General features: G+C 36.2%; 1 protein-coding gene across 9 annotated transcripts in view; it reads left to right on the forward strand.

The window, feature by feature from the left end:
* The window catches only part of EPS15 (epidermal growth factor receptor pathway substrate 15), a 139,758-nt gene that overhangs the window by 55,099 nt on the left and 57,368 nt on the right, over window positions 1-27,291 (forward strand). For 7 of the 9 annotated variants that reach the window (XM_070786545.1, XM_070786548.1, XM_070786550.1 and 4 more), the window contains 5 exons: window positions 920-1,120; window positions 1,971-2,116; window positions 3,769-3,925; window positions 8,058-8,143; window positions 26,930-27,002. In XM_070786545.1, the coding sequence (XP_070642646.1) occupies window positions 920-1,120; window positions 1,971-2,116; window positions 3,769-3,925; window positions 8,058-8,143; window positions 26,930-27,002 (663 nt within the window). The remainder of the gene's footprint in view (window positions 1-919; window positions 1,121-1,970; window positions 2,117-3,768; window positions 3,926-8,057; window positions 8,144-26,929; window positions 27,003-27,291) is intronic. The other 2 variants (XM_070786551.1, XM_070786549.1) reach the window with 1 other exon arrangement.

The raw sequence follows: 27,291 nt of genomic DNA on the forward strand, positions 1-27,291 counted from the left end.
TATATTTCTGTGAAGGTACCACTGCAATTAAGATACAGAATATTTCCCATGGGTTTGGTGGTTTTTGTTTTTTTTTTAGGTTTGATAGTATTTCATTGTATGGATATACCAGTCTTTTAAACCAGTCTTCTGTTGATGAGCACTTAAGTGCCGGTACAAACAGTTCTTTAATTAATAACCTGTTTCATACAGCCTTTCCTATGTAGACAGGTAGAGAATATGTAAAGATAGATTCCCAGATACCAGATTGCTGAGCCAAATGGGAAGTCAATAATTTGGTGGATGTTGCCAGAATGCCTTGCAGTAGGCGTGGTACTAGTGTGAGCTTTGACTGGCAATGTACCAGAGTGTCTGTTGGCCCACTGTAGTTAACAAAATTGTGTTATGAAACTTTGGACTTATGTCGATAGATGGGAAAGGGTGTTTTCATATAGTTTTAACTTTCTGTTTCCTTGTGAGTGAAAGTGAGCATATTTTTGTAAGTTAAAGGATGGGCCTGGTATTTACTTTTCTACAAATTATCTGTTAATCCATCTTCCTACTGGATTTTGTGTGTTTTTTTTCTGTTAATTTGTAGGAATTCTTTATATATTAGGGAAGTTAGTTCTTTCTTTGCAAATATTTTTTCCCCCGGGTTGTTTTCATTTGACATTACAAGACTTTTAGTTGAAGGCTGTGTGTCCGAGTTTTTACTGCTTAGGATATCTTCCTAAAAGTTGCTTAGTTTTAATTTATTTCCTTTTATCCCTCCTTCCTTTCATCTCTCCCTTTTTTCCTCTTTCTTTCCTTCCCATCTTAATTTCTTAATAAAAGAATTTGAGGCAGCTTGAAGATGCTTTTTGTTGAACAAAAGTTAATTTGTGGGTGGATGTTGTTAAGTGGTTTTAATATATATGACTCTGGTTCATCTGTTTTGAAGGCCATGTTTTTGGTATACTGCGCACTGGAGAAAGAACCTGTGCCAATGTCCTTGCCTCCAGCCTTGGTGCCACCTTCTAAGAGGAAAACGGTCAGTATATCAGGCCCTGTGCGGTTGATCCCCTCTTCAGCATCAGCCAAGGAATCTTACCACTCCTTCCCACCAGTAGGCATTTTACCTACCAAAGCACCGTTAAGACAGGTATAGATTTATCATTGTTAAAGGACTTTTTTAAAAAACAAAGTGCATGGCATTTAGCAACTGATCGCTTGATGAAGATAGAAGGAACAATCAAAAGGATCAAACTTCAGGGCTCCCTCCAGTTGAACTTGTCTAATGGGATGTCCTAGAGAAGACAGATAATGCTCTTCTGTATTTGGCCTTACTTAGGTCATATGGATGTTTTGTTGGCTTTGCCTTGATCTACCTGGAATTCAAGTTGGAGATAGAAAATACACTGTGTTAATCTGGCATGCTTGCCCTGGCATAGTTATTAGATGTTTTTTTTGTTTAATCTCAAGTTAACTCTTGATTCTTTGGGGTCAAATTATCCAGTTTTGTGTTGTCCAAGGCCTTTTTTTCCTGTAGCCAGCTTCTTGTTAGGTTGAGTGAGGGAAAATAATGACAGAATATGCAAATCAGCCACCTGATTCTTAACTGTTCGGCTATAGTTAAGAATGCCGAATGAAACTGTAAAAAAATGGAGATTTAGAATTATCTGAGTCTTTTATTTATACAAATTCTCCCAGTTACATATATTAATGTGGTCAAGTCAAGAGTTAACTGTGCTTGAATTTACTCTTTATTAAAACAAAATAAAATGGGCATCTGTAAATATAGGCCCTGTAGCTAACCTATATTTTTTTTCTGTAATTTTCTCTTCATCACAGCATTTCAGTTGGGGTGTGATGAAAGTGACACACTGTTGCTATAGTTAGTGGGATAGAGTTGCTGAGAATTTGTGACAGATACTGTCATGGCTTGAAAGGGGACACTTGAAAGTTTGTTTCATTTTGGCAGAAATATATATATATGTATTTTTTTCCTGTAGTGGATTGTATCCCCTGCAGAAAAAGCTAAATATGATGAAATCTTCTTGAAAACTGATAAAGATATGGATGGATTTGTGTCAGGATTGGAAGTCCGTGAAATCTTCCTGAAGACAGGCTTACCTTCTGCCTTACTAGCCCATATTTGGTAAGACTTTAAGCTGATTTAAAAAACAAATAATGGTTTTGTATCAGCTCTACTTTTGTATATTCTTATTAATATTTTTAGGCATTAGTAAGTAGGACAGTTTCTGTTTTAGAACTTTGTAGTAAAACTTTTGTCTGATGATTTTTTTATTAATAAATTTATTTTTTAATTGGAGAATTGCTCTACAGTGTTGCATTGGTTTCTGCCATAGGACAGCGCAAATCAGCCATAATTATACATATATCCCCTCCCTCTTGATGATTTCTTCTGAGTAGTGGACAAAAGCTTGAGGATAGGTTACCTATAATTTTATGAGGTTGACAGTGTCAGTTATTAGAATGTTAAAATCCAGCATTGGTTTATATCAACTATTAAACTTCAGTTTTTAAAGGACAATCCAAAATTCTGAAATTTAAACAGTATTAAAAAGCAGGATCTTGAAAGCATTATTGTATAATTCTGTAGGATTATATGTATACTTACATCTTTACATGGGAACTACACACTTGGTCTTTAAAAGTGACAAACTTTAGCATCTTTAGTGAATTTCACATTAAATGAGATAATATATAATGAAAATGCTTTATAGTGTGCCTGCTGCCAATCTGTCTCATTATATTGAGGTTAGTTATCATGAGATTCCAAGGGGCAGACATCAAAAATGGTACCACATAGTTGCAAAAAGGAACATAGAAAAGAACAAAGGACAGTAGATCTGCCTTAAAAAGAATAAGAACTCAAGACTGGAAAAGATTAAATACATATAACTAATGTTAGCTTTCACTTTCTAGTGCCTAGGCTGAATAAGTGGCAGCTGTCATGGGCTTCCCATTATGCCCAAACTTCTTATGTACTTTGTCTTTAATTCTCACAGTAACTTTGCAAGATGGATGTTATCTCCACTTTGTAGATAAAGAAACTTAGGCTTGGAGAGGTTAAAAAATATGGCCAACTTCCCAAGAAGAAATAAGTAGAAAAGCAGAATTCAAGGTTTCTTTGACACCATAGTCTTTTTGTTAGGCCATGTTGGTTTTCAGTGAATCATTCAGATCAGAACTTTAGAAAGCTGAGTTTAAAAAAATAGAAAGAAAAAGGAAAAAGCAAATAGAATAAAACATTGCTGTTTCTCTTCAAGTGATTTTGTAAAGGTTTCCAGATTGCTGCCTTCTTTCCACACGTGATCTCCATTTGTAGCTGTTGTTTTTCTTTGACTTGGGGATCCTTATATCCTCCTGCTTGAAAAGTTGCAGGAAACAAGCTGACACAGGGTATTTTGCTTGTTTTATAATCATTCTAATGCCATGAATGAACCAAATTTGTCAAAACTTTAGGCTTTATTTAACATCTTTTAATGTTTAAAATGTCGGGAGCAGAGAATATTGGCCCACCACAACTTTTACTCTATAGTGATTCTGGAAATCAATAAGAAAGCACAGAGCAAACCCAAGTTACACACCCCCCATTTTATTAATAGCTAATATCTCTCTTCTAACATGTTAGTGAGTTTTGGGCTAGCCATGAGTTGGTGTGACTTTCTTTTTTAACTCAAATGATGATTATTTTAGAGCTACATAGTCATATTAATTTTCCTCTGGATTTTTAGAATGTTACTTGTGGCATTTGTATACTGTTCATTTTGTTTATTTGCACAGGGCATTATGTGACACAAAGAACTGTGGGAAGCTTTCAAAAGATCAATTTGCCTTGGCTTTTCACTTAATCAATCAGAAGTTAATAAAGGGCATTGATCCTCCTCACATTCTTACTCCTGAGATGATCCCACCATCAGATAGGGCCACTTTACAAAAGGTAAGACAACTTAAAACCTTAATGCAGTTAACAGAAAGAAACAAATGCTATGTCAGATGACAAACTCAATTTGTATGGAATAGTGGAGAAAATGTATCTGGCTAGAAACAGAGCAGTATACTGTTTGTAGTTTAATTTGTATCTATAAATATGTTCAGTGCCTTGTATGATATCCTTGGGCTATAGCTCATTTTCCCCACCATTCATTACATGTATGGCAACCATGTTTTCCAGTCTGAAAACTGGGAAAACTTGATCTTGTTTTTCCCCTCATGGATTTGTGAATTAATTTTTATTAATAGAGTGTTGATTTTAAATGAAACCTATAAGAATTATTATGTTTTATTTGATAATTCACACTTGGAGAAAGCAATAAAAATTTGAAAATAACACCTAAGAGATTATGATTACTTGTTGTTGATTTTACATGAAAAGAAAAACTTTTTGAGGAAAAAACCTATGTGGTTTTTGCCATATGGATGACCTCTATTCCTGAACATACAACCACATTTCATATCTGAATAGTTAGAAACAGGTTTCAGCTACTTTTGGTTCTGGCCAGTAGTGGGTATTTTCAAAACTACATGTTTTAGTAATATTGTATCTTAATTTTTCTTTTCTCGTCTAGAAACACTTCCTAATATTATGGTTTATAATACCTTGGCCTTGTAATAGAGCTTTAAAAGAGCCTGCCTACTCTAGTGGCTATTTGCCTTAAAACTATGAACTTCATATCTTTAAATTTCTTGTGACCTACAAAGTAACCATGACTGTAGTGATTCTTTGAAGTTATATATATAGGAGTTGTCACATATTTGATATGAGGAGAGTTCTCTTTAAAATGTCAGTAGACTATTTTGGTTTTGCATTAATTTTGTTGCATAGGTTAAAAAATCCCATTTTAACAAATCGGATAAATCAAAATTGGATTATTTTCTCTAACTCAACTAAATGGAAATTTATAGCCATTAAGTACAGAAGTTAATGTGTAAGAGTTTTTATTCTTATTTTCAAGAAAAGTAACTGTTTGATAATCTGCTTTGTCAGTGTTTAGGGAGAGGAGCATTTTGTGAATTTTTGAGATTTATTTTGATGTAGGACATGGAGCCCCTAAGTTGTAGAGAAGGCTAAAAGTGATGCCACCTGGAAAGATAAAGATTACAAACTTGTATTTATTCCCCCTGCTATAACTGTACCTCAGTTATGGAATGCTGTGTTGTTTCATCTTCTTTCACCTATATAGACTGCTTTTTTCCCTTGCCCTCTTCATTTTATACTCACTGAATCTCCCACCAACACAGAATACACATACAGCAGAACTTTCTGAAGCAAATTATGTTTGTTCATCAAAGGCTCTAATTAGTAGACACTTTGAGTTGCATCTGCTGTACAGAATTTTCAGTTTTGTAGATTTAGTAAAGTCTATTCACTAGAGCACAGGTACTTCTATGTGAGATATCAGTATTCATTAAAATGGGATTTTATCACTGTTGTCTTACCTATAACCAATAATTTTAACCTTAAAAATTAAAATTTGCATTTGTTTTGTCATTCAAATAATCTATTTTCTCTTTATAATCTAATTTTTTTAGAACTGCATTTTTGCAGCTTTGACTAATCCTTTTTTGAACGTTGCTTTCCTTTCTGTGTTTTTTCTAGTTTGGACTATTTTTTCCATTCTGCAGCACTCTGCTTTTCGCCTTTCTTGTACTGTCAGTTTCTTAACTCTACTCTCTCAAGGTTAGAGCTTTACTTTATGCCTTTTTTAGCATTACAGGTTTTGGTTTACAAGATACATTTTGAAATTAGAGGTTTTTTTATGCAGTTAAGTTGATGCAGAGAAAATACCTAAACAGCATGCTTTTGTCACATGTCTGTCACTTGGTCCTTGTGTGCATTTTAACTTACCTTCCTTAGGCTCTCTGATCCACTTAGAATCACCAAAGTGGAACTTTTCTGTAATGCACAAAACAGGGTGAGAGAAAGTATTCTGTGACAAGGGAACATAAAAAAGTACATTTTTCTTATTATGCCTTATATACTGTTAGCTGTACCTTTCCATGCTTCCTGGTTGAATGTCATTTTATTGCTCTGGAATGGGAGTTTAATTTTTGTGTCAGTAATTGACGCACACAAGCACACTAATCTGTACCAACTAAGTAATCTTCATTCTGGAGTCATCTGTGGTATCACTTTGTAACTTGCTTGAAGTTAAACTTATTTATCTCACTCTTACTTGATGATATTTTTAATAGTGAAAGACTGTCAAATGTGAGTCACTTTTTTTGAGTTAGAGTGATAAGAAGAGGTGTGGGAGTCATGAGTTTCTTGGTTTGCTTGCACCTCTGATAGCAAAAAGCTACCTCTCAGTAGCTTTTAGGTGATGTAAGTTACTTTTGGTGATGAAAGTGAGACTAAATGCTTATTTTTCATTTTGTTCACCTTTCAAATTGTCTGGCCAGGCTTAGTTCATAAGTTAAAATCCTGGTAAATAGTTGTCACATTCAGAAACTCACTTTAAAATTTCTAATTTAATATGGAATGGTAAGGGTCTGTGTATTAGTGAAACATGTAGTAAAACACTGTAAGAGGTACATTTGGTACAGATCTGTAATATAAAATTGAGACTAGCATTAATTGAATCCTAATTGATCCTAATTTTGGTGTTGATGATCAAAACAAAGCACATGAAGACTGTTACGCAGTGTAGCGTAAAGAAGTATAGAAATGATTATTTGCCACATTTTATGGATGTATCTGTTTATTGGGTTGGCTTTTAGGGTAATAGTTTTATTTAAATTGTCTTAGTTTGCAGGTGCTAAGGGGCATAATGTGAAATAGCACTTGAATTTAATTAGAAAGTCTCTTGACAATATTGCCTATTAGCTGGGTTCAACTTTAAGCAAGTCCTTTAGTATGTTTCCTTAATTCTAAAATGAGATTTATAATAATACCTGCCTTACCTACAGCGCTACAGTTTTCAGATTACTACTTAAGTTATTTGTAAACCTTTATAATTATAAGCAGATAGGATATTGTGAACTTCCAGATTTCTTCTTCTGTTGTGCAAGTTGGTGACATACATTAAGTTCATAGCAGCATAATAGTAAGTTTTGTGTTCTGCTAATAAGGTCCTCAATATATCTTAGTTTTACATGTTTAAATCTCAGTTTTAACATATCCTAATGGTGATCATCCCATTATTTGTCAATCTGCTTGTAGCATAGGGTATAGGTCAAGTGTTTGAAGGAACAATTATCTTTTCTCCCTGACTTCAGCTGGTTATGTAAGGGGACAAAAATGGTTCACAAAGGAAATTGAGCCAGAGTGGAAGCAAGTCATTGCGAGGCTTTCTATCTTTAAAGAGCATTTTCTGAAGTTAATTATAATAGCTTACATTTATAAAATATCATAAACTTTGTAGAATGATTTCATATGCAATATTTAATTTTTGAAGTGGGCAGGCAAGAGATTATTTCCCTGTTTTACAGTGAAATCATGCAGCTAGTAAAATAGCAGGACCCAGAATAAATCAGCTGGGTTTTCTAAATACAAATACCATTCAGAGACTAGTTCTGATATCTTCATTATCAAAAGAAAATCTTATGTAAATTATATCATATGAAGATAGTTTCATGTATGGTGATATTAACATTTACTGTGGAATATGCTGGGTGGTTGGCTTTAGTTTAAATAGAGGAGATGCTGAAAGTATTTAAGGAAAGTAAATATTTGTTTAATTAAATAAAATCAACCATCATTTGTTTGATACAAATACAAATAAATCACCATTCATCTCCCCAAGAAATTTATGCTTCAGTGGAGGAATTAGTTTATAAATCTGTTATCTTCTTTATTGCAGTGTTCTAGACAGGCTAAGATAAGTGATGAAGACAATGAGATCTCAAGTGGTGGTATATATTATAGAACAACAGCTTTTAAAGAGTTTAAGGGAATATGTCTGTATGTATGTGTGTGAAATTACACTAGATACGATAGTTTTCTTAAGTGAGTTAAAGTGTTAGTAATACCATAAAACATGTATCTATATAGTACTTTTAAACATTTTTAATGCTTTTCCACGTGCAATTTTATAGTAATAATGTTGTAATTGTGAACTCTTTGTTTTTAGAACATCATAGGATCAAGTCCTGTTGCAGATTTCTCTGCTATTAAGGAGCTAGATACCCTTAACAATGAAATAGTTGACCTACAGAGGTATGTAAAGTAAAATTATACCTGACTATATAAATACACACACACTCTTTTCTGTTTCTAATGTAAATCTTGGTAAATACTAGTTTATTTGGTTAAGTACTATAGTTCTTAAAATGGGAATCAGTGTACTTTATTAAATCTAAGGCAACCTTTAATTGCAGGATGTACTATTTTCTTGTGTAGCACTGAATAAAGAAAAAGTCACTTCCAAATAAATAATGGCCTTCCATCAACTATAAGGTACTATTTGATTATGGACAGTGAAATAAGTATATCTTAAAAATTTATTTAAATTTTTTTTTTGGAAGTATGATTTACAATGTTGTGTTAGTTTCAGGTGTATAGCAAAATGATCCTTTTATACATATATATTCCTTTTATATATATACACACACATATATATATACATATATAGGTATATATACATACATACACTTGTTCTTTTTCAAATTCTTTTCCCTTATAAGTTATTATAAAATATTGAGTATAGTTTCCTATGCTATACAGTAGATCCTTGTTGATTTTCTATTTTATTTATAATAGTGTGTATATGTTAATCCCAAACTCCTAACTTTGTTCCTCCCTTTCCCTTGAAGTAATTTTTCCTCCAGCTTTAGGCATTTGAACAACACATTCAGTTCAGTTCAGTTCAGTTGCTCAGTCATGTTCGACTCTTTGTGATCCCATGAATTGCAGCACGCCAGGCCTCCCTGTCCATCACCAACTCCCGGAGTTCACCCAAACTCACGTCCATCGAGTTGGTGATGCCATCCAGCCATCTCATCCTCTGTCGTCCCCTTCTCCTCCTGCCCCCAATCCCTCCCAGCATCAGAGTCTTTTCCAATGAGTCAGCTCTTCTCATGAGGTGGCCAAAGTATTGGAGTTTCAGCTTTAGCATCAGTCCTTCCAAAGAACACTTAGGACTGATCTCCTTTAGGATGGAATAACACATTAGGAAAACATTATTTAATACATTTTATTGAAGGAATTTTATATGCAGACACCATACCAAGAGCTTTTGTAACTGTTGCCTTATTTGGTCCTCACAAAACCTTTGTAACTTGAGATAGATATTAGTGTTCTGTTTTACAGGCACAGAGTTAAGATGCTTAGAGAGGTTATTTTACCAAAAGTCATACAAACCTATAAGCGGTAGAATTAATACCTGATCTCAAGACTACTAGAGTTGAAGTTGAATTTTCTTTCTTATCCACATGTACTGTGTAGAAATGGACTTGAATGCAATTAGATTTGAATCTAAATATAGCAGGTACTCTTGGTTAATCTCCTTGTGCCTAGAAACTTTTATAGTAATGCATATTGTAAAAATGACTTCCTAAAATGTCTTTTTAAAAAGTGAGGGCTTCCCTGGTGGCTCATTGGTAAAGAATCTGCCTGCTAATGTGGGAAACATGGGTTGAATCCATGATCTGGAAAGACCCCACATGCTGCAGAGCAACAAAACCCATGTGCCACAACTTTAGAGCCTGTGCTTTACAGCCTGGGAGCTACAACTACTGAGCCCATGGGCCACGACTACTGAAGCCCCTTACCCTAGAGCTTGTGCTCGACAGCAAGAGATGCCACCTCAATGAGAAGCCCATGCACTGCAACTAGAGACTGGCTCCTGCTTGCCTCAACTAAAGAAAAGCCCGTGCAACAACAAAAGGTCCATCATAGCCCAAAATAAAAAATAAATGAATAAAATTATAATTTTTAAAAAAGTGAGACCTCTTTTCCTTCTATAGGGCATTGGATTTAAATATCATTTTACTTACACAAACTTTTTTTTTAACCTTCACAACACTTTAAAGCAGATAATGGCTGATACTTTTATTTTGTTGATGATATTGAGACATAAGGGAATTAAATGATGCAGCTGGGCTATATGGAAAGAACTTGGGAAAGATCTTTCCTCATCCATGAGTCTGCATTGAAATTATTGTAGAGAAAGTTATGATTTTTTACAGTTGTAAAAAAAGTATTCAACCCAGGCTGAATAAGTGAGAGTGAATTTATTCACTGAGGCCTCTTAGAGGTAGGGATAGCTTAAAGCATAGCTTTGCACTGGGGCTAAAATGATATAATCAGTTCTCTTGCTCTCTCCATTTCCTGTTTCCACTTTCACTAGGTGGTTCCATCCTCAGGTAGACTTTCCTATTATGTTGTCGGGGGGTTATTGCACATCTGAGTTTCATGTACCTATTATTTCAAATCTAGTGAAGTTACTGTCTTCTGGCAGTTCCTGCAAAAGCCCTGAGTCAATCTGATTGGACTGGTGTAGGGTTATACTGAAACAGTCAGTGGTCAGGGATGTACTGTTTGCTCATGTGTCATGAACTGTCTCCTGAAGGGGTGGGGGTAATTTGCCACTGAGACCAAATGGAGGAGGGCATATCCCCACATGAAAATTCTGCTGGAAGGAGGGATGAATTCTGGGAGTGAATGTCTATAGAAGGCAGTATAGTTTCAAATCCACAGTAATGTCAGTGTTTGCCCTTAGTATCATCTACCTCTTTGAACAGAATGTCTTGACATTTTATAAACTTAGTCTGGGTACCTTCTTAAAAAAATGTTCTCTATTTGATAAATAATTGTTTTAATTGATGAAAATATATTTTAAAAACATTGGTTTTTCAAATGCATAGCAAATACTCAGCATAATACTAAATAAAAACAGTATTTTCCCATTCAGTTTTACCTTAAAATTTTTTTTTTAAATTTTTAAATGGAGAATAATTGCTTTACAATGTTGTGTTGGTTTCTGCCATATGTCAACATGAATCAGCCATAGATACATATATGTTGCCTCCCTCTGGACCTCCCTCCCACCTTCAACCCCATCCCACCCCTCTAGGTTGTCACAGAGCACTGGGAGGAGCTCCCTGTGTCATATAGCAAATTCCCACTGGCTGTCTGTTTTACATTTGGTACTGTATATGTTTCAATACTACTCTCTCAATTTGTCCCACCCTCTTCTTCCCCCACTGTGCCCACAAGTCTGTTCTCTGTGTTTGCATCTCTGTTGTTGCTCTGCAAATAGGTTCGTCAGTACTCTTTCTAGATTCCAGATATATGCAATAATATACGATATTTGTTTTCCTTTTTATGACTTAACTTCACTTTGTATAACAGGCTCTAGGTTCATCCACTTCACTAGAACTGACTTTAAAATATTCCTTTTTATGGCTAATATTCCATTATATATCTATGTACCACAACTTCTTTATCCATTCCTCTGTCAATGGACATCTAGGTTGCTTCCATGTCTTAGCTATTGTAAATAGTACTGCAGTGAACATTGGGGTATATGTGTCTTTTTGAATTGTGGTTTTCTCAGAGTATATGCCCAGTAGTGGGGTTGCTGGGTCATATGATAGTTTTATTCCTAGTTTTTTGAGAAATCTCCATGCTATTCTCCATAGTGCCTCTAGCAGTTTATATTCCTACCACTGTGCAAGAGGGTTCCCTATTTTCCACATCCTCTCTAGCAGTTATTTTTTGCAAATATTTTGATGATGGCAGTTCTAACCAGTGTGAGGTGATACCTCATTGTAGTTTTGATTTGCATTTCTCTAATAAACAATTTTGAATATCTTTTCAAGTGTCTATTAGCCATCTGTATGTCTTCTTTGGAGAAATGTCTGTTTAGATCTTCCTCCCATTTTTTGATTGGGTAGTTTGATTTTCCTATATTGAGCTTCACGAGCTGCTTGTATATTTTGGAGAGTAATCCTTTGTCAGTTGCTTCATTTGCAGTTCTCCCATTCTGAGAGTTGTCTTTTCATCTTGTTAATGGTTTTCTTTGTTGTGCAGAAGCTTTTAAGTTTAATTAGGTCCCACTTGTTTATATTTGTTTTTATTTACATTACTCTAGGAGGTGGGTCACAGAGGATCTTGCTATGATTTATGTCATAGAATCTTTTGCCTATGTTTTCCTCTAAGAGTTTTATAGCTTTTGGTCTTAAATTTAGGTTTTTTATCCATTTTGAGTTTATCTTTGTGTATGGTATTAGGAAGTATTCTAATTTCATTCTTTTACACATAGCTGCCAGTTTTCTTAGCACCACTTACTGAAGAGACTTATGTTCTCCATTGTATATTCTTGCCTCCTTTGTCAAAAATAAGGTTCCCATAGACACATGGGTTTATTTCTGGGCTTTCTATCGTGTTCCATTGGTCTATATTTCTGTTTTTGTGCCAGTACCATACTGTCTTGATGACTGTAGCTTTGCAGTATAGTCTGAAGTCAGGAAGGTCTATTCCACCAGCTCCTCTTTCTTTCTCAAGATCACTTTGATTTGTTTTGGGGACAGCTCAGACTCTAATCTGGCCCTGCTCCTGTGTGTTCTTGCCTCCAGTGTCCATAGCTGCTAGAGCTAGGCTTTTTTTTTTTTTTTTAAAGGCATTTTCTTTTTTGGGAACACTCATTGTCCTTTTTTATATACCATAGACACAGAGTCTATGCAGTTGATCGTGTGGACTTAGTCTGCAGCTTATACAGCTGGTGGAAAGGTTTTTGATCCTCTTCCTTAGCCATTCTGCCCCTTGAGCTCAATTGTGTTTTTATCCTTACCTCTGCATGTGGGTCGTCCATGGGAATTTGCTCCTGAGGCTGCCCTGGAGGACTCAGGTCTGCACCGGTGAGGACTGGGCATGGAGATGTCATGGCTCTTTGATTCACAAGAACCCTGGAAGCTCATGGACACCAGTAACCACAGGCTAAAGAGATACGGCACCGTTAGGGTTTTTTCCTAGCATCTGGCTGCTCTGCCCCAGTGAGGACCGAATGTGGAGGTGGCATGGCTGCTTGGATTACAGGGACTGTAGTGATGCCAGGTGTGCAGTGAAGCCCATTGCCACAGGCATGGAAAATACGGTGCTTTTAGAATCCTTTTCTAACCTCTGGCAGCTGGTGTTCAAAGGCCTGTCTGGCTGGTCCTTCCCTATTGCTCAGTGTGTCTGGCACCCTTAGGACCACCGTCTCAGTGGTCTTTGTCTATTGGTCAGCTGCCGGCGTTTGCGTGTGGAGAGAGAGGCTACAGTGATGGGCTCCATCCCTTCTCTCTGACTCAGCAGTAGCACCCTGCCTCCATGGCTTCCTGGCTTTCTTCCAAAGACATTCCCTGCCATGCTCTCCTCCTCCTCATCTCCTCGGACCATCTCCCTGTGGTCAACAGCAGTGCTTGTCCTGGAATTGCTCGCCAGTCTCTATTCTCCATCTGCCAGTCACTATGCATTCTGGTCTCCTTGCATCCCCATCCGGGGTATGTAGGGCCATGGCATGGATTGTCTGTGTCATTCTCACTCCATTGAGACTGTTACAGATCACCTTCCCTCTCCAACAGCCTCAAATGCTTCCCTTCTGTCCCAACCAGTTGCTCTGATGTGGGGATCTCAACCCTGGTTCAGCTCCCCAATCCCCCAGGTGCAGATTGGTTCTGTTCACTGTCTTCCTCTGTTTCCCTTCCTTCCTTCATTCTACCAAGTTTTGCGTGGGGATCTGTGTATTCCTTTCCGATGGTCAGGGACTCCTGCTAGCTCTCAGCTGATTGCTCTACAAGATCTGCATCTGAAGATGTATTCCTGATGCATCCATGGGCAGAGATATACTCTACTTCCACCTACTCCTCTGGCATCTTGTCTCCCTTGGGCACCTTTTTTAAATGTGAGTGTTTAGTTTTGACATATCTGCCTTCTACTGAATTCTACCAGATTCTCATTTCCAGCTCAAAAAAGTAAGCCTTTGCCTATTACATAAAGCTTCTACTGTTGGAATCCTAGAAAGTAAAACACAAATAAAAACAAACCCTTGGAGATTACATAATCCAATTTCTTTCTTACTCTTCGGGAAAAAAAATCAGTCATACATCAGGTCAGCAACAGTGCTGGCTGGCGCCCAAACCTGGTTGTATAAGTTCTAGTTCTACATTTTTTCTCTTATATGGTACAGCTTTTCATTAAGATTTAGGACATTTTTACTTTGGTTTGCAAAAATAAACATTGGATTAGTCTCTTAATGGTGTATAGACTGCATTTTCATATTATCTATAAATGTCCCATTAGCATTTTTGCTTGTGTTATGAGAAATGTGCATTGAGTAGTAGCTAGATTTGAAAATACTTGTCATTTATGCCTCTCAAGCCTGTGAAAATAGACACATACCCCAATATTCTAGGGCTTGCTCGATTTCAACAGTAGTTATTTTACATATGGAATGTCTTTGTAGTGAGTTTTAATAGGTAAAGCATTGTACATTAAATGTTCTTGCTAGTACAAATATTTGTAATATTAATTACATTTTGATAAATTGAGCTTTCACTACTTCTGGTTACTATAATGTTAAGTTGTACTGTCCGTCTTGTATGGGTGAATTACAAGCTAATAACAAAAAAGGACATATGTAACATTTTACGATTGTCTTATTAAGAAAATCATAGAGCCTCAAAACCATATTAAGTTTTAAATTATAGTCACATTTTATAAATCTGAAATACATTTATACTTGATTTGACACTTGTGAAAATATTTTCCCTAGGCTTTTACTTTAGGTGAGAACTACAGTGTAGGCAAAGTCCCATCATCTGTCAACTCCAGTAATGTCATAATAAGAGTTATTTACCTGTGCTAAAATTATGGTTGTTAAAATTCAGTTTGGTAAATGGTATTAGGTCACTTCCACCAAGCCTTTGAGATACTACATTATAAAGCTTGGCTTTTGTTATTGTAACAATTTTTTCTATAGTCTTTGAATGAAATCTTTTATTAATATGTCAGACTGTGATGTGTATAACTACTAAACAGAAAAAAAAAATTTAAACAGATTTTTTTATGGCTTTTACTAAATTGTTATGTGACAAAAGATTTGCTCCTTCTTATTTATTTGGTTTTTAGATGAAGATACTTAATTTTAGTCCAGGGACCAAATCTGCAAATAAACACCATACATAATATGAAATTGTAATGAGTGTGTAATGAATATGGTGCTTTAAAAGATTTTTTTCCCCTCAGTGGTGGTTATAATACATAGTCATTAAAATTTGGAAAATACAGAAAAGCATAATGAAGAAAGAAATATGTTTCTTAGAATAATACTTTATTTTGAGCATTGAAAATCAGTGGAGATGTAAAAAACTATTAATATATATAACCTCAAGAGTTGGTTAGGTAAAGAATGTTCTTTGATATCAGTCAGAAAATGAGATGTTGTTTTCTTCTATAGTTCACCAAATTGTTTCTAGTTGAAAATATAGGACATAGGTAGCTTGAAGCAGGATGACTTTTTGTCAGCTGTTTCTTTAAATTTTTTATACAATTCCTTCAGCATTTGCTGTATTGGAATTTAATTATATCAATCAGCTTAAATTAGTATAATATTTTTAACTTACGGGAAAGCAATTATTACAGTAATCTAATAACTGGATCTCTCACCTGAACTGAACACCTGTGTTTTTCATTACCAGCTAGTATTTTCATCTGAGTGTTCAGTAGGACGTGACTTCATAATCTTGCCCTGACCACTATCCTAGTCTCTTTTATTTCCCTTTCTCAGTGACATCACCACTTCCTGTAACTCAAGCTAGAAACCTGAGATTTATCTTCTCACTTTTCTTCTTTTATTTTTGAAATGTTTCTTGAAACCTTTCCTACCTTCTCTTGTGTTTTGCATGATCAACTCTTCCTCATCCTTCAGATCTTACCTTAGATAACATTTCCTCTGGAAGGGAAAGTCATCTCTTGACTACTTTACCTCTCATCCCTTATACCTACCAAATCTTATTTAAGAGCTTATCTTACACAATTTTTAAATTTATACTTGTCATAGCATTTACCATGCTTCATTATAATTGTCTGTTTTATTTGAATACCTCACTATGTTGTAGCCACGTGTTCTGGGAAACAAACTCACTCAGAAGGACAATGCAGATAGTGGAGTGCAGTTTATTACACCGGTGGGCCCAAGGCAGAGTCTCCTCTTAGCCAAGGACCCCGACCAGCATTTGTGAAAATCTTTTATACCCCACGTGTGTGTGTCTGAACCCACCACTCCAAATTCCTTGAGACTTACATAAACCAAGGAAAATACCGTCCCAATACCCCATCATTCACGTGCTATGTGCTCATGTGCTCAAACAGTCAAACAATTAGCCAATAATCAGTAAGCCCGAGGTTACACTCCAACAGATACAGAAAAATTTATGGCCTGTCTGGAGGAAGGGGTGATTAGTGTATGTTTTCCCTTAGGCGATGAGTAACCTAGATATGATCTTCAAGGTTCCCTTGTCTGGGGGGGCGGAGCGCGGGGCGGGGGGGGGGGTGTCTTATCCTTCTGTTGTTGTTTTCACAGGCGCTAAACACAGAGTTCAGAGTCCATTGGAAAGGTGGCTGAGCATGATCGGCATGAACAGGCCTAAGATGGAGTTCAGGCCCTATGAATTCCTTCTTCAACTAGAGTATGCACTTCTTAATCGTAGGGACTGTTTGCTTGTTCACTGTTAATCCCTATTGCTTAGCTTATATGACTGTTTGAGCTGGAAGTGGATGCTTAGTTGTGTTCAACTCTTTGCAACCCCATGGACTGTAGTCTTCTAGTCTCCTCTGACCTTGAGATTTCCAGACAAAGAGTACTGGAATGGGTTGCTGTTTCCTTCTCCAGGGGATCTTCCCAACCTAGGGATCAAACCCCATTTCCAGCACTTTACTGCTGAGCCACCGGGTATGTAATAGATACCATGTATATATATAAAATAGACACCATATATATATATATATGTATGTGTGTGTATTAGTTGTTCAGTCATGTTTGAGTTTGTAACCCCATGGATTGTAGCCTTTCAGGTTCCTCCATCCATAAGATTTCCAGATGAGAATACTAGAGTGGATTGCCATTCCCTTTTCCAGGGAATCTTCCTGACCCAGGGATCAAACCTGTGTTTCTTACATTGCAGGCAGACTCTACCATCTGAGCCACCAAGAAAGCCCATATATATATGTGTGTGTGTGTGTGTGTGTGTGTGTGTGTATATATATATATAGATATAATAGATAAAATAGATACTATATACATACATATGTAGAGAGAGACATAGCTTATATGATAAGTATATAGAGAAAATAATTTGTTCAGTATTATTAAAATCAGTCCTGTCCTTTCTGCTTTTTCTGTCTTAGAATTAGCCTTTACCTCTTATCTGGATCACTGCTATAACCTCCTAATAAACTGTGTGCTTTGAGTCTCTCCTTCATTCATTGAGACTATCCTTCTTCCAACTTATATAGAAAATACAACTGGGATCCCTTAGTGACTCCACATCCCCAGCGTGATCCATCTCACTTTTCTGAGTATGGCATAAAGTCTCTTCCTTTGTGGTGTTCTTTTGACATCCTGACCATTCTTTTGTCTTCGCTATTTCCACAGTAAACCTCCTAGAACAGATACTGTGCGTTTGCTCTTGGCCCCTCTCTCAGTGGTCAGCATAATGCTTTAATCTGCCATTTTAGTTTCATTCCTCTTCTCCAGCCATATGGTGGGTGGGCTTATTACCTCTCAGTTCAGCATGCCACCAGATTTTATTCTTCTGTGTCTGTGATCCTACTGTTTCCCTTTGTCTAAGCACACCTTTACCTTGTAAACCTTATTCCTGCTTTAAGGCCCAGCTTAAATATCATCTCCTTTGTCAAACCCTTCCTGAAACCTTGATTGCTAATTCTTTCCTGTCTACTTAGGGAGTCTTTATTCTTTTAAGGATAGTATTCACCACATTTTAATGTGATTTTTTTTTTTTTAATATATCCTTTTTTTTTTTTTTTTTTGAACTGCTTCAGGGTAGGATCTGTGTCTTATTCATTTGGTTATGTCTAGAAATTAATGCACACAGTGCCTGATACCGCAAAATTTCAGTACAGGTTGAATAAATCAAAGAATATTATAAATATTAAAGTAATTCCCAGACTTAATTCCTGAAAAGCTTATGGCAGACTAGAAACTATCCTTAAAGATGAAATAAAGCAAAGGATCTTCTGAATAATAGTTTATTTTGAAGACTATAGAAGATTTTATAGACAAAAGGGGTTTTAATTCTCACAGGAACATTAAGGTTGATAGACTGTTTTTTTCCCTATTTGCCAAACTGTTGTGTCAGGGATTTCCTTTGAGAATCTGAAAAAGGCTATTAGACTCTACCTCCAGGAAAAAAAAGAACATATTTATGCATGTACACCGTCTTGCATTTGTTTCAGGAGTTCCTAGACCCTTAAAACTATCCATGAACCAATTTTTAAGAACCCTTTCTCTGAAAGTAAAGTGACTTAAATATAGAAGTTCTTGGCAATGAAAGGTGAAACACACCAAGAAATTGTTTCAGTCACTTAGTGTGGTGGTGGTGGATTATGCTGAGGCCGGAGTTAATATTTATTTGTCTTCTCCCAGCTTCTACTTCCTTCCTGTCTCTGTCTTTTTAGCAAGAACATCAGGAAGTAAAAGCTACATCCTGTCAGGCCAGTTTGTTATCCTGATCTTGGGCCAGTAAACAGGATAGATGATTACAATAGTAGTTATTAAGCATTGTGCTATGCCTGCTTTATATGAGTTCTCCTATTTAATTCTTGCAACATCACTGAAGGGTGAGCAGTCTTATCCTGATTTTTCAGATGAGGAATGTATAATTTTTCTAAGAAGTTTTTCTTGATATCCACTTTAGGTCAGAGAACACTTAATATCCTTCTCTCAGAACACTTACGATACAGAATTATATGTCTTTCCCCAGTAGTCTCTGAGCTCTGTGTGACAGTACCAACTGTCTCTTATAATTTCTAATTAGTCAATGTAGTATATATTTCAGAACATGGGTGTTCTAACCAGATTGCCTGGTTTGATTCCTGACATGACTTAGATAAGTTACTTACTTATCTGTGCCTCAGTTTTTTCATCTGTAAAATGAAAATATGAATAATACCATGTGAAATGCCTAGTACAGTTCCTGGAACATGGTAAGTTCTCGATGCTTGTTAGTCATCATTGTCATCATCATACCCAAAACCTAGCTCGGTGCTTAGAGCACAACATTCACTGAAAGGTGCTAAGCAGACGTTGGTTGGAGTGATGGAATGAGCAGTTGCTTCCCTAGTTGGAGACAAACGTGTAGCTGGGCAGCCAGAATCTGTGTCCCTAAATATATAGATCTCTACCTCAATCATACATAGAGCTGATTTTTAAAAAGTATTTTGGGCACTGTTAGCATGTGGCTTGAATTAAAAAAAAAAATTATGTTTTTGGTTTAGTTCAGTTTAAATACTGTGAGAAAACATTAGCTCTGGAGAGAGCATTGCTTATACTACTGAATCTGAAATTCTTTTGCTTATAAAATCCTATCTGCTCTGTTTCTGGCCCTGTGGTGCTGACACTAGAAGGTCTCAGTTGTGACTACCTCAACAGTCCATTAGTGATTGAGTCATTGAAGCTCTAAGTTGTAGCGTTTGTTTGTTTGGTAATGAGAGGCACCTTAATTTGTATTCACATGAAGTACATGGCTCATCATTTAAAACCTCTGCTTAGGGAAACTCTTTTTTGAAACCCTTCTTGCTCAAGTCTGAGTCTGTGTTAATACAGCAGCCATGAGCTACATGTGGCTATTGAGCCCTTGAAATATAGCTAATCCAAACTAAGATATGCTATTAGTATACAATATACTGGATTTCAAAAGAAGAATGTGAATTTTTTTATATCTTAGATTAAATAAAACATTAAAATAAATTTCACTTGTTTCTTTTTACTTTTTAATATATAGCTATTAGATCATTTAAAATTGCATGTGTGGCCTATTTCTCTTGGACATCTCTGCTCTGAATCTATTGTTTCCTATAGAAATGGCATTTTATTTGCTTGCATTATTTTGTGAAACTGATAGCTTATTAAGAGGCACTTACATCTTTTAAGAGCAGTACATTTTATAGAATGTGTTTCAGTTTGTTTTGGGGAAACAAAAATGTCTACCAAGAAATTTCAGATCCTGAAGGATTTAGGAGTCAGCCTCTACCAACATATTTAAGTTCTAACTACCATCACTCTGGATGCTTGATTTAGTTCTGTTCAGTTACTCAGTCGTGTCTGACTCTTTGCGACCCCGTGGACTGCAGCACGTCAGGCTTCCCTGTTCATCACCAACTCGTGAAGCTTTCTCAAACTCATGTCCATTGAGTTGGTGAAGCCATCCATCCAACTCATCCTCTGTTGTCCCCTTCTCCTCCTGCCTTCAGTCTTTCCCAGCATCAGGGTCTTTTCCACTGATTCAGTTCTTTGCATCAGGTGGCCAAAGTACTGGAGTTTCAGCATCAGTCCTTCCAGTGAACATTCAGGACTGATTTCCTTTAGGATGGACTGGTTGGATCTCCTTGCAGTCCAAGGGACTCTCAAGAGTCTTCTCCAACACCATAGTTCAAAAGCATCAATTCTTTGGCACTCAGCCTTCCTTATGGTCAAAGTCTCACATCCATACCTGACTACTGGAAAAACTGTAGCTTTGACTAGATGGACCTTTGTCGGCAAAGTAATGTCTCTGCTTTTTAATATGCTGTCTAGGTTTGTCATAGCTTTTCTTCCAAGGAGCAGGCGTCTTTTAATTTCATGGCTTCAGTCACCATCTGCAATGATTTTGGAACCCAAGAAAATAAAGTCTGTCACTGTTTCCATTGTTTCCCTATCTGTTTGCCCATGAAGTGATTAGATGCTTGATGAGAACTTTCCAAAAAGCCAGTAAATTTTATACTTTTTTGCTAGTAAATTGGACTGATGATGATGATGATAGCTGGCATTTACTGAGCACTTATTGTGTGCTAGGCGTTGTGCTGAAGTATTTCTAGGTGGAATATAAATTAATAATCTCATCAACTTTTTTATACATTGTTCTCTTTAAGAAAATTAAGTCCTAGTCTTACATTTCTTTTCTTTGAGTTTTTTCATCTCATTTTATCCTGCTAGGCAAGTAGAATAAATTAATTATTTGGACTTTGCAAAATAAACTTTCATTTCTCCTTAAAAAAAAAAATCCATCGTTTAGTTTTGGAATCTTTCACTGACAGGGCAGTGGTCACGTGAGCCACACTCCAAAGTTTCTGTTTTTTCCTGACTCCGTTTGGCCTTTCCTTTCAACAATCTTTGTCAATGAATACATTTGGACTTACTTTTCAAAACTAAAACTCATTTTAAAAAGCCAGCCTCTTAAAACTAAGTTTTGTTTTTTTTTCTCATAGGATCAAATGCACTTGAGCTTTTATAGCAATTATCTTAACAGTTCTATCATTAACATCTATGTTTGTTTTCCCAAGAAACTATAAGTAGGGGGCCAAGTTTAATCTTGTTTGGTATATAGTAGATACTCGGTGGGCTTCCCTGGTAGCTCAGCTGGTCAAGAATCCACCTGCAATGCAGGAGATCCCGGTTTGACTCCTGGGTCAGGAAGATCCCCTGGAGAAGGGATAGGCTATCTACTCCAATATTCATGGGCTTCTCTGGTGGCACAGACAGTAAAGGATCTGTCGGCAGTGTGGGAGACCTGGGTTCAATCCCTGGGTTGGGAAGATCCCCTGAAAGAGGGCATGGCAAACCCATCCCAGTATTCTTGCCTGGAGAATCCTCATGGACAGAGGAGCCCGCAAGACTACAATCCATGGGGTTGCAAAGAGTTGGAGACGACTGAGCGACTAAGCACAATACAGCACAGATACTCAATAGCTGTTTGTTAAAAGAATAAAATAATACATAGTTGTATAGTGATTATATGTTTAAGGCAAAGAGAAATTAAAAACTGAAGGTACAAATCAATGTTTTTACTCTCAAACTTTAAGTTTTTTTTCAACTAAATATGAATTCTTAGAGTCTAACTTTCAGAGTGGTTTGAATTACAAGCCAAGACTTTCTTATCTTCTGTCTGCAGTTGTTACTCTAATCCGGCTCAAGACTTCTGACAGTTCCCAAGATAAGCAGAGTCAGAGTGTGCTGTTGCCTTTCTAGCAACTGTCATCAGCTTTCTCAATAATAAGAGCCTCTGCTTCCTCTCTTCCTCTATAAAGCAGAAACCAGCAGAGAAAGAAGAGCTATGTTGTTAAATAATGCCATTCAGGAGTTCAGAAAAGCACAACTCAGATCTTTGGGGACTTGCATTGCCTGCCTATATTAAAAATCTGTGTGTCTTTACCTAGTACTGAAGTTATTTTATAATCATAACCTGATCTACCATTCCAGCTTTATTTACCACACATTAACCCTCCATCTTAGATAAATTAATGTGCTATCTAGAGTTTTCTCATCCCTGTGCTTTCCTTTTTATTAACTTTTTTTATTGTGGTAAAATATGCATAGCAAAAAGTTAACAGTTTTAAAACCATTTTTAGGCATACAGACCAGTGGCATAGATGTATTTGCACTGTTATGCAGCTGTCACCACTGTGGTATATTTATCATATGGTATTTCAACAGGAATTATGCCAGCCTGGGAATCTCTAATACTTTATCATCCAAACTGAATGGTTTAATTGGACTTGATACCAACTTAATTTCAATTGAATACAAAATCCTGCTTTATAAACTCTAATTCATGTTGTTTCTATTAATTCCAAATAAAGGCATCTTAGATAAAGTTTGTAACTACCTTGGCTTTGATCAGGGACCTATCTTGAGATAATCCCTGTTTTTATGAGGTGGGAAGCTATGACTGGTTGAGCTTTGGTCAGAAGCTAATCACTGGCCCATTATTATTCAGAGAGGTTAAAAAGATGAAAAAGATGGTATCTTCTATTGGAACTATCTGGGTAGAAAGATAATAGGGAGAGAGGAGCAGTCTCCTAAGATTGCTGAGTCCTAGAAGAAGGGAGGGTCAACTAGAACAAGTAGCTGTTACTTCAGTGATTTAACAAAGATGACTGTAATGGAGCCAGTATTTGAATTTCGGACTATTTTACTCCAAGTCTTTTGCTGTGAAAACCATATAATGAATTTCTAAATGTAGACAGTAGTTATTTTGAATATTTAGATAACATCAGTGTTTTATAAACTTTCGGATATCCCATAATTCTGTTTAACAAATTTAAAAATTACTCCATCTTTATTATTTAAAATTCTAAGTAATATTAATATTACAGGTAAAACAAATCATAGCATAGGCTCAGTGCCTACTTTTTTCTTAATTACATGCTATCTTGTGCACTTCACTGTGTAAATCTTAAGATGGTAGAGATATATCAGCATCTGCAGAGTGAAAAATAATACTGAAGCTCTGAATAGTTGTATGACCTAATCAGAGGCAGAAAAACCATTTCATGGCAGAACCAGATTAGAATCCAAGCCTCTAGTCCTTGGAGGGATGTTTGACTACTTGATCATAAGTTTAGGCAGTTATAAACTTCAGGTTCTGAAAGCTTAGCTTGTATTTTGCTTTTCTTGCTGGTTCAGATTCCAGGTTCCATGGAATCAAAACAGTCAATCTTGGAAACACTAGGAAGCTCTTTTTCTGGCCTTTCTTTACAGTTTTGATATTTGTGGATTCTTCAAGATGTGCTATAATCTTGGGAGTAAATAGGGCCAGAGAGATAGTCTAAAATGGAGAGTATTTAGGATTGTTTCCCTTTTCCAGAAATTGCTAAGATGAAGGCAGTAGCTTTTCCTGACGTCTAAGATAAGCGACAAAATGCTCACACACCTGTCTTTGAGATATGTATGTCTTATCCACATGTATTGATGTACTCCTTAGGAAACTGCATCTCAACATCTCTTTATTGTGGCACAGAGTCTTGAAAATAATTAAAATTTTAGATTACTAGTGTTAAACAGAATGCTTGGAAGTTCTTGTATTGGCTATGTATTCATCACCTTTAGAAAAATATACCTGTTGTTTGAAAGTGAAGAGAATGTAAGGAATATGGCCTGGCATTGTTAGTGTACCTAAAGTGTGTTTTGGGGAAGGCAATGGCAACCCACTCCAGTACTCTTGCTTGGAAAATCCCATGGACAGAGGAGCCTGGTAGGCTGCAGTCCATGGGGTCGCTGAGGGTTGGACACGACTGAGCTACTTCACTTTCACTTTTCACTTTCATGCATTGGAGAAGGAAATGGCAACCCACTCCAATGTTCTTGCCTGGAGAATCCCAGGGACGGGGGAGCCTGGTGGGCTGCCGTCTATGGCGTTGCACAGAGTTGGCCATGACTGAAGTGACTCAGCATATCAGCATAAAGTGTGTTTACATATTTTTAGTTGCCTGAAATGAGAAAGATAGTTATAGAGGTTAAAAGCTTATGGAATACCACAGAATAACAATTTGGTATCTATGAAATTATCATCTAAATTAATGAGAAAATTATTCGATTTTCAGTCTGGTTTTAGGACAGATTTTCATTCATTAATTTTTAAAAAATTTTAGTTTTAATTGAAGGATAATTACTTTATAATATTGTGTTGGTTTCTACCAAACATCAACATGAATCAGTCATAGGTTTGGTATAGAAAGTACTGTAACTGGTCATTTTATTATTTTTAAAGTTTTCTGTTCAGTAATTATATGACTTGATTTTGATAATAAAAGGAGTTATTATGAGACCAGAATTTGACTAGATAAATATGGACTGAAAGTTAAATTTAATTGATCTCAGATTAAAGAGAAATTAATCCCTAAAGATTCCTATATTTTTATTTAGTTGGGAATGGTCTTCACCGTGTTTGATATCACCACCACTCCCCACCCCTCCCACACCCGAAATCATGAGTTTGTACTTTATATTCTTCCTCCATTTTACCCAAACATCAACTTTGTTTGCTGGTTAGAGCTGAGAGTGCTTTGTAATCTGTTTTCCTTTTTCACTGAGTGAGCTTCCTTCTTTTGCTCTCCCATTCTTGTGTATTAGCTGTGTTAAAGCAGTTCACTGCCTTCTTGCACCCTGTTTTCCTTCATGCACACTTGATCTGAGCAGACATGGTCAGTATCAGCAATTAACAACAGAGCAAGAAAAGATTGAATACAAACATGCACATTAGTGTGTGCACGTTTGGTCTGTGGTACTATGTTGCATGTTCTGTTTTTGTTATTATCTAGTGTCAGAAACAAGGAACTGAGTTGATACTGACCTTGTGTGGAATGCTTCTGAGGATCTGGGATGAAGGGAGGAGGCTGGTGTTTCATGTGACTGATTTTTGACATGCTGTAGCAGGATTGGAAACACTGCTCATATACGGTGGAAAGAAAAAATTTCTATGATTGAACTTGCAGAATTTGTGGAGTATATTTAGATTTTTCTGCCTGTGGTGTTTTTTTTTTTTTTTTTTTTTCTATTTTACCTAATTTTTTAAGGATTGGAAGTGAGGGATGACCTTTGCTTAATAAGTAGTTTGAGGTATGGAAGTAATGGGCTGCCACAGTGATTCGTATGTAAGAGAATGTTTAAAACCTCCACTACATCTTGACTCATATTTTGACCCATCTGACATCAGTGAGCTCCTTGGTCATCTTTAGTATTTAAAAGCAACATTACACAAATAGCTTTATTATTGTACTTTTTTCTCCTCCTACAAATCTTAAGAGCATTGCACCTATGTATCCAAAACAGTTGAGTTTTATCTACATTGGTGAGAAATTTAAAAGTGGCATGTAGTTGTCCCTTAAGTATCTCCTGTGATAGAATTTTTTCACTTTATTTTATGCCTCAGCTTAATGGCGCCTGAACTTCTGTTTGGGTTATGTCTTAAGATGAAACTGAAATACAGTCATGAAGCTCTAAGAAAAAACTCTGCAGTACTAATCTGAAGGACTTCTTGAATGGCATCCTCCCTTCTTCTTGTTGGCCCTCATTACCTTCCCCTCACCCCAAAAGTGTATTCTTGCAGAATTCTGTGGCTTTTTCATCTCATTTTGTGGAAAAAGAAAGTGAAGGGAGCAGTGGGGAGGGGAGAGATTTCAGTACAACCAGGTATTTAAATTTTTTACTTCAAAAAAAAAATCTCTGTTCTGTAATTCCAAATCTAAGATTGCTTAAGAGTCCCTTATTAGGAATCCAGTTTTGATGGAAGCATGTAAGAATTTAGAAAGTGATATTTCAGTGTAAATGTGGATCCTAACATGTATGACCTGAAGAGTAGAAAGAGATAAATGCTAATGTGATTCTTTTTTTCACTCAGGGCACATTATCTTATATATTTGATCAATTGGTATTGAAAGGTGGTCCTAAAATAGCTTTTGAACAGATGTAGTATTGAATAGATCAGATGACCTGTGTATTGGCAGTCTTTTCTATTTTCTTTGTTGTTTCATTCTAAAATTGGTGCACACAAGGGATTTAAGAGGAAATTAGCATTTCAGTAATGTCCTTTTCCTTAATATTGTTGACTGTTTCTCTTAGCCATTTTCATTTTATTTAACAATGGTATTTAAGGGTTAAGCTCACAGAGCTGATGCAACCCCTCCTTGTTTTTCACCAGTAATTTTCATTGGACAGCATTTCCATAGCAACAGTGAGATCAGTGGAACCTGAGTGTTTCATTGATTATTTTTCTCCTCTTCCTTTTTTAATCTATTCTCTTTTCACCACATTTTAGTGAGAAAGCGATTTTTTTTTTTTACTAATAGAGCTTATATTGATTTCTATTCCATAAATAATTAAAAGAGGGTAGAAAAAGCTGCCCTTCATTTAAAAATTGAATGTTTCACCATGTATTTAAAAAGCGATTCAGGATTAGGAGGATGGATAACCATACCGGCTGTAGCTGATGTTCTCAAATATTCTTGCATTGTTTGCTGGTCTTCCAGGGAAAAGAATAATGTGGAACAGGACCTTAAGGAGAAAGAAGATGCTGTTAAACAGAGAACAAGCGAGGTTCAGGTATGTGAACTGTCAAATTCAGTATTCCATTTCTGATTTAGTAGGATTCATTTTAAATGTAGAGGGGCATTTACAATGTGATGGTTGTGGTATTGGTGAGTAGGTAAAGAGAATCCCTGTTATTTATGTGATATAAATCTTTATCTTTTATAAAACTATTATTTTTCTTCTCACTCTGGCCTGCAAAGATTACACTACAATGATAAAGCAGTATTTTTCAGCATAAATTTCTCATTTTAAAAGTATTTTTAAGATAATATTTATCTGCATATTATAGCCTTAAAGGTAA

The sequence above is a fragment of the Bos indicus genome, chromosome 3 (genome assembly GCF_029378745.1).
Source record: "Bos indicus isolate NIAB-ARS_2022 breed Sahiwal x Tharparkar chromosome 3, NIAB-ARS_B.indTharparkar_mat_pri_1.0, whole genome shotgun sequence".
In the NCBI taxonomy this organism is placed as follows: Eukaryota; Metazoa; Chordata; class Mammalia; order Artiodactyla; family Bovidae; genus Bos; species Bos indicus.